The sequence below is a fragment of the Falco biarmicus genome, chromosome 17 (genome assembly GCF_023638135.1).
Source record: "Falco biarmicus isolate bFalBia1 chromosome 17, bFalBia1.pri, whole genome shotgun sequence".
Taxonomy (NCBI): Eukaryota; Metazoa; Chordata; class Aves; order Falconiformes; family Falconidae; genus Falco; species Falco biarmicus.
This window is the reverse complement of record NC_079304.1, coordinates 282,102-287,295: the sequence shown is the minus strand read 5'-3', so window position 1 is coordinate 287,295 and position 5,194 is coordinate 282,102. Positions and strand designations below refer to the sequence as shown.

The 5,194-nt window shown below is 55.3% G+C and overlaps 1 protein-coding gene across 1 annotated transcript; it reads right to left on the bottom strand.

Annotated features, from left to right (window-relative positions):
• Positions 1-2,026: 2,026 nt before the first annotated feature.
• Positions 2,027-4,153, bottom strand: NXPH3 (neurexophilin 3). Its single transcript, XM_056362505.1, has 2 exons — positions 3,951-4,153; positions 2,027-2,755 (listed from the first exon to the last, which is right to left on the bottom strand). Exons 1-2 carry the CDS (start codon positions 4,005-4,007, stop codon positions 2,027-2,029), a joined length of 786 nt encoding a protein of 261 aa, XP_056218480.1. The 5' UTR covers positions 4,008-4,153.
• Between the last annotated feature and the right edge of the window lie 1,041 nt (positions 4,154-5,194).

The window sequence follows — 5,194 nt, the reverse complement described above, 5'->3', positions numbered from 1 at the left end:
ATCCTCTTCTCCCAAGCCCGAATAATGGCCTGTCCTGGTCTCCTAGTAACTGCAGCTGCCACATCACTTTTGACAATGGTGCATCCTTTGTAGCCTGGTTCTCTGCTCCCGCTGTCTGCTCTGTTTCTTCAAATGGCAATTGTCTGAAATTTCTCCAAATGAGCAACTTTTGTGTGTGTGGTGGTGATGTTTGTTTAGCCTGTTCTGGCAGAAAAGGGTTTAACCTGTCTTTTTGTGTTCCTTCCTTAAAGCAACTGTGAACCCTTGGGGAATATACTTTTGTGAGATAGCTCATGGTAGGGGTTTTTTTTTCCCCCCACCCCAATACTGAATATTGCTCCTGTTATTTTCTGAAACCGTGCTCTCAAAGCATTTTAAACTTTCTGTTCTCATTGATTATTGCACTAAAAGGCTTTCTTTCCTCAATGTATTTTGGAACCAGCCTCTGCCTAGATGTAAAAGTGCATATAATGAAACTTTGCCAGCAGCCAGCAAACCTCTCTCAAAGCTGTAGAGAAGGAATTTGACTTGTGAAGGCTTGAAGCATAAAACCTGCTCTAGTGATAATAGCTGCCTTGTAACTCTGCTAGGGTGTAGTGGGATTTTTGGAGCTGGCCTGGTGCTCTGGATATGGGGAGTTTGGGGGGTAAAGGAAGCGGGGGGGGCACCTGCTTTTTTTGGCCTTCTTTGTAGGAGGGAATGTATCCACATATGTGGAAACCTGAGTTTGGATGTATGGGGAAGGGAAGGCAGTTGGGAATACCCATCAGTGGTGCAGAATGAACCCGTGCATGAGCAATAGTAACGAGGTGTCTGGGTGAAAGCCCAGCTGGACGCAGCGCCAGAAGGGGTGAAGATGGGGTGAGTTCAGCTGCATCTGAACGAAGCTGAATTTGGGTGTGGGTCATCGCAACGCCCCGTGCCTCATTCCCAACCCCACCAGTGTATTTTCCTTCTCCCCCGAGAAGACTGAGATTGCTCTCAGTAAAAACACTTGACCTGCCTCGGTGCCACTGTGAAAACTTTATTCTCTCTCTCAAGGACATTGTTGTTGTGGTTTTTGGGGTTTTTTCCCTTCAAAGTAAATTAAATGCTACAGTCAGAGCTCCACTTCACACACACATACGCAGGTGGGTGCACACCTTTGCACCAAAGAACGGCAACGCTTGGAGCTGAATGTGGCTGGGCAAGGGTGGGAGCAGGTGCTGGGGAGCCAGCAGTGATACGGAGCATGGATGAGATGAGAAGAAGGGGAAACGCATGAATCACAGCGTGTCAGGGGAAACACATGAATCATATATTGTGTCAGCAGATTTGACAGATTCCACCAGGATTTCTCTACCTGTGGATCCACAGTTTCAAGTCCCTGCAACCTCCCTGTGCCGTGGTGCCTGGTGTGAGCCGTGGTGGGGTGACACCCTGGGAGGGTCCCTCCTGCCCACCCTGGCTCCCCATTTCCATCCAGGCAGCCCTTTGCACCCCAGCATAGGAAAACTCAGCTCCAGCTCCTGCCACTGCAGAACTCAGACGTGGGGGAGATGATGTGGCTGCCCATCTTGCAGCTATGGAGGGCATCAGGTGCCTTTCTCCTCCCCAAGGTCTTCCCCTGGCTCCAGGCTGTGTAAGCCTGCTTGTGGAGCCCTCTTTGCCTGGTCACCAACCTTTTATAGGACCATGTGGCCTAGATCCAGGCAAATCCATTATTGCATTGAGAAACACAAGTCCTGATTGTGGGTTTATGTCCTATTTTCTGTATCCTAAATTCAGACTCTGCCTTCACGTACCAGTCTCTAAAGACCACAGATCCAGGCCAGGTTTAGCAATGCTGGTACCCCATAGCCTAAGATTCCTCTTCTTGACATTGGAGCTTTTGGGGAAAATGGAAAATCCTCCTCTTCCTTCCTTGCTTCTGGTTTCTAGGGACTGCTGCGCTCCTGCCCCCACTTACAAAACTGTCCCTGTCCCTCCCCCCCGCCCCCCCTTGCCCCTACTCATCACCGGGGCATCCTGCCATGGGCAGAGCACATCATCCTGACGGGTAGTAGGGTACATCACTATGATAGTTGTAGTCGGGACACACTTTCTGCACCAGCCTGTAGTCTATGCTGTAGAAGGTGATGTAGATGCAGATGACTTTGAAGGGCTTTGAGCAGACCCAGGAGACATGACTTTGGGTATGCTCGTGGTAGCAGGTCTTAGATGGGTCATAAGTGCAGAGTGTGGTCTTCTTGGCACGATCCACTTTCTCGTACTCCACACGGCAGTTGAAGATTTTGGATTCTTTGGCCTCTATGAAGATCTGTTGCTCCAGGTCAAACTCGACTGCCTTGGTGGGAGGGACGAGGCTGACGGAGATGTTCCCTTGCCCGGTAGAGTTGTGTCGGAAGAAGACGTTGACTGTGCCATTGCCGTGATCAACCACCTTTCCAGTGATCAAGAGGTTCAACTTCACTGTCTTGATATTAGAATAGAAATCTCCCCAACCAAAAATTTTTTTAAGCTTGCCTGAGGCTGGCCCCAAGTCCCTCTGTCCTCTGGGGTGTGGTGCATGGTTCCGCTCAGACAAGTTATCCAGGATATCCCATAATTCTCGTGAACTGCTCACCAGCTCCAGGAGGGTCATGTTCTGCAGTAAGGTTGGAGTTAACAGGGATTTTGAAGAGAGCAGCCCTCTCGCCTTCTGCACTTGAGCGCTCTCCTGGGTGTTGGATTCATGTTGCTCTGCACCTTTCCCTGGTTCTTGGCCACGGATCACCTGGACATAGCAATGGTGGAGAGTGAGAGATGGGTGATGGGTGCCTGCAACCCTTGCCCAGGTTTGTTCTTCAGGGTCGCCCCGCTCCTCCAGACATGACCTAGACATCTTCTTTCCTGTCCTTGCATTCCTTGTTTCCCCATTCTCTTGCCTTTACCTCTCTGTAGCCCAGATTTCCCTTCTGGCAGCAATTTTGCCCTGCTTTCATTCTCTCGTGGTTGCTGGGGGAATAGGTGAAAGGAGTCGGCACGGGTGCGTTTTGCCCATTGCTGGTGCAGCCTGGCATTGGCACCTTTCTCATGGTAGGGCACTTGCGCCTGGGGGATCTCTGCGGATGCTGAGGAGAGGGTGCTACGGGGGAGGATGCATGGCTGCGACCAGGGTGCCCACCTTGTGGCCCTTGCACCGACCTCACTGCTGACAGCATGTCTCATGGACCCTTCTTCTGACCTCCAAACTGCCATGGTCTGGGGAGACACGGTGCTGGGAGCAGTGGGGCCAGCATGAGGGACAGCTAAAGCGCAGAGGTGAGTTCTCACCCCAGGCAGACGCCCTTTGCCTCCAACAGTCATGCACAGGCTCCTCTGCAAACTCTGCTCCTGCCAGCACCGGGGCTCTGTCCGCAACCAGCCATGGACCCCAACATAAACACACACGGAGTCTGGGGGGCTGCTGGGGCGGGGGCTGCCTTGCTGCCAGGCTGTGGATGCAGCGGGCTGGGAGGGTGCCCGGGCAGGAGGTGGATGCTGCAGCCCCCTTGCCCCCCCGGTGCCGGGCTGTGGAGCAAACCTCCCGGTGCCACCTGGGGTGCGCGGGGCCACCCGGCAGAGCAGGAGATGGGGAAGCCGAGTTCCAGGCCGGCCTGCGGGGCTCTGCCCCAGGCCAGGGGTGCAAGCAGCTGCCCCCAGCAGCGGTACTGCTGTGCGGGGGACGGGATGGGGATGGGGACGGGGACAACACACAGTACAGATTTTTTAGAGCGATCAGGAAGTACCCTTACCTGCAAGCCCACCCTGCCCACTGCACGCCCACTATCTGCTGCAAAATAACAGAAGTTTTGGGATGCTTGTTTTTTTTCAGGGGATGGGGTGGGGGGGTGGGGAGGTGAAAAAATTGATTTGGGAAATGTTACTGCCTGTCACCCCCCACCCCATCCCCTGCAGCCCCCCACCCCTTCCCCTTCCCCAGCGCTCACCAGCAGAGAGATGCTCCCCTGGATGAAGAGGACGATGCAGCTCTGAGGGAGATGCATTTTCCAGACGGTGCCGCCCGCCTTCACCGGATCTCAAATTTAGAGAGGGTTTGGGTGGGTTTTAATTTTTTTTTCCTCTCTTCTTTCCCTCCTTTTTAAGCGAGGGACGTCAGCGTGGGGAAGGGGGTGTCCCCCTTTATCAGCCGGTTCCTAGGGCCCCCCCCGGCCCATGGTGGCTCCGGCAGCTCCCACCCCGCTCTGCCGGACCGGGAGGCGGCTTCACCTGCTGCCTGCTCCGCTGCCTGCTCTGCTGCCTGCTCCTCGCTGCCTTGTTGGAGACTCAGAGAAACTCCGCTCCATCCCCTCCTCGCTCCCTCCCCTGCCAGGTGCTGGGAGCAGAGCGGCACCTCTGAGCGTAACCCTTTGCTGCCTGCAACCCAGGCAAGGCAACCCGGCGGCTGGGGGGTTTCCCCCGGGATGTTGGGGGTCCCCAGGGGATGATGGGGTTCCCTAGGGGATGATGGGGGTCCCTGGGGCCGGATGGGGTCCCTGGGGAGGATGGGGGTCCCCAGGGCTCAGGGAGCTCTGGCAGGGTGTGTGTATTCCCTGGAAGGCTGGGGAGCCGTTCTGCAAAAGGCTCCTCATCGCTCCGCAGAGGGGAGCATCCCAGGCTGCTGGTGGTGAACTGGCAGGAGGGGAGCGAACTGGGGTGGGGGAACAACTTGGGGGACACACGGGGGGTCATTGGCTTTGCCCTTAGAGATTGTCTTTATCTCGCACCAGGGGAACAGCCAGGACTGTGGCATCACCCTTTGCCCGCGGCTCCGCTCTTCCCACCCTGTTCCCTACAGTCCAGCCCTCCGAGAAAGGAAGAAGGCTTCTTCTCCTCCGAGTCCCCGCTGGGAGACTGCAGGACCCAGCTGCGGGCATGGCCAAGGCGGGCACCGCCGGGGGCAGAGTGGCTGTGCCCTTTGGGAGGTGATAGACAAGGCCAGGGGGGTCTCCCGAGGGAAACTCTTGGGGCCTGGGTCTGTTGGGGAGGTTTCATTTTTGTTCCTCTAATACTGGCTGCTGCAGCGATGCTTCCTCCCCCATTGCATGGCTACGTGGCTGTGCAGTCTTCTTTCCCTCCCCACCCTTAAAATTATTTAAAATAGAACTGTAATATTTCCAGGGTCTTTTGATTTTGGGGGATGGGGGGGTGGCCCCTTCGACCCACCTGCAAAGGATGTGAAGCTTTTTCCTCC

What these genes read in the sequence shown, in the direction of transcription:
- NXPH3 (XM_056362505.1), bottom strand. Translation starts at nt 4,007, where the DNA reads ATGCATCTCCCTCAGAGCTGCATCGTCCTCTTCATCCAGGGGAGCATC. An exon ending in AGGGGAGCATCTCTCTGCTG is followed by an intron (nt 2,756 to 3,950) that starts GTGAGCGCTGGG and finishes TGCTATGTCCAG; the next exon opens with GTGATCCGTGGCCAAGAACC.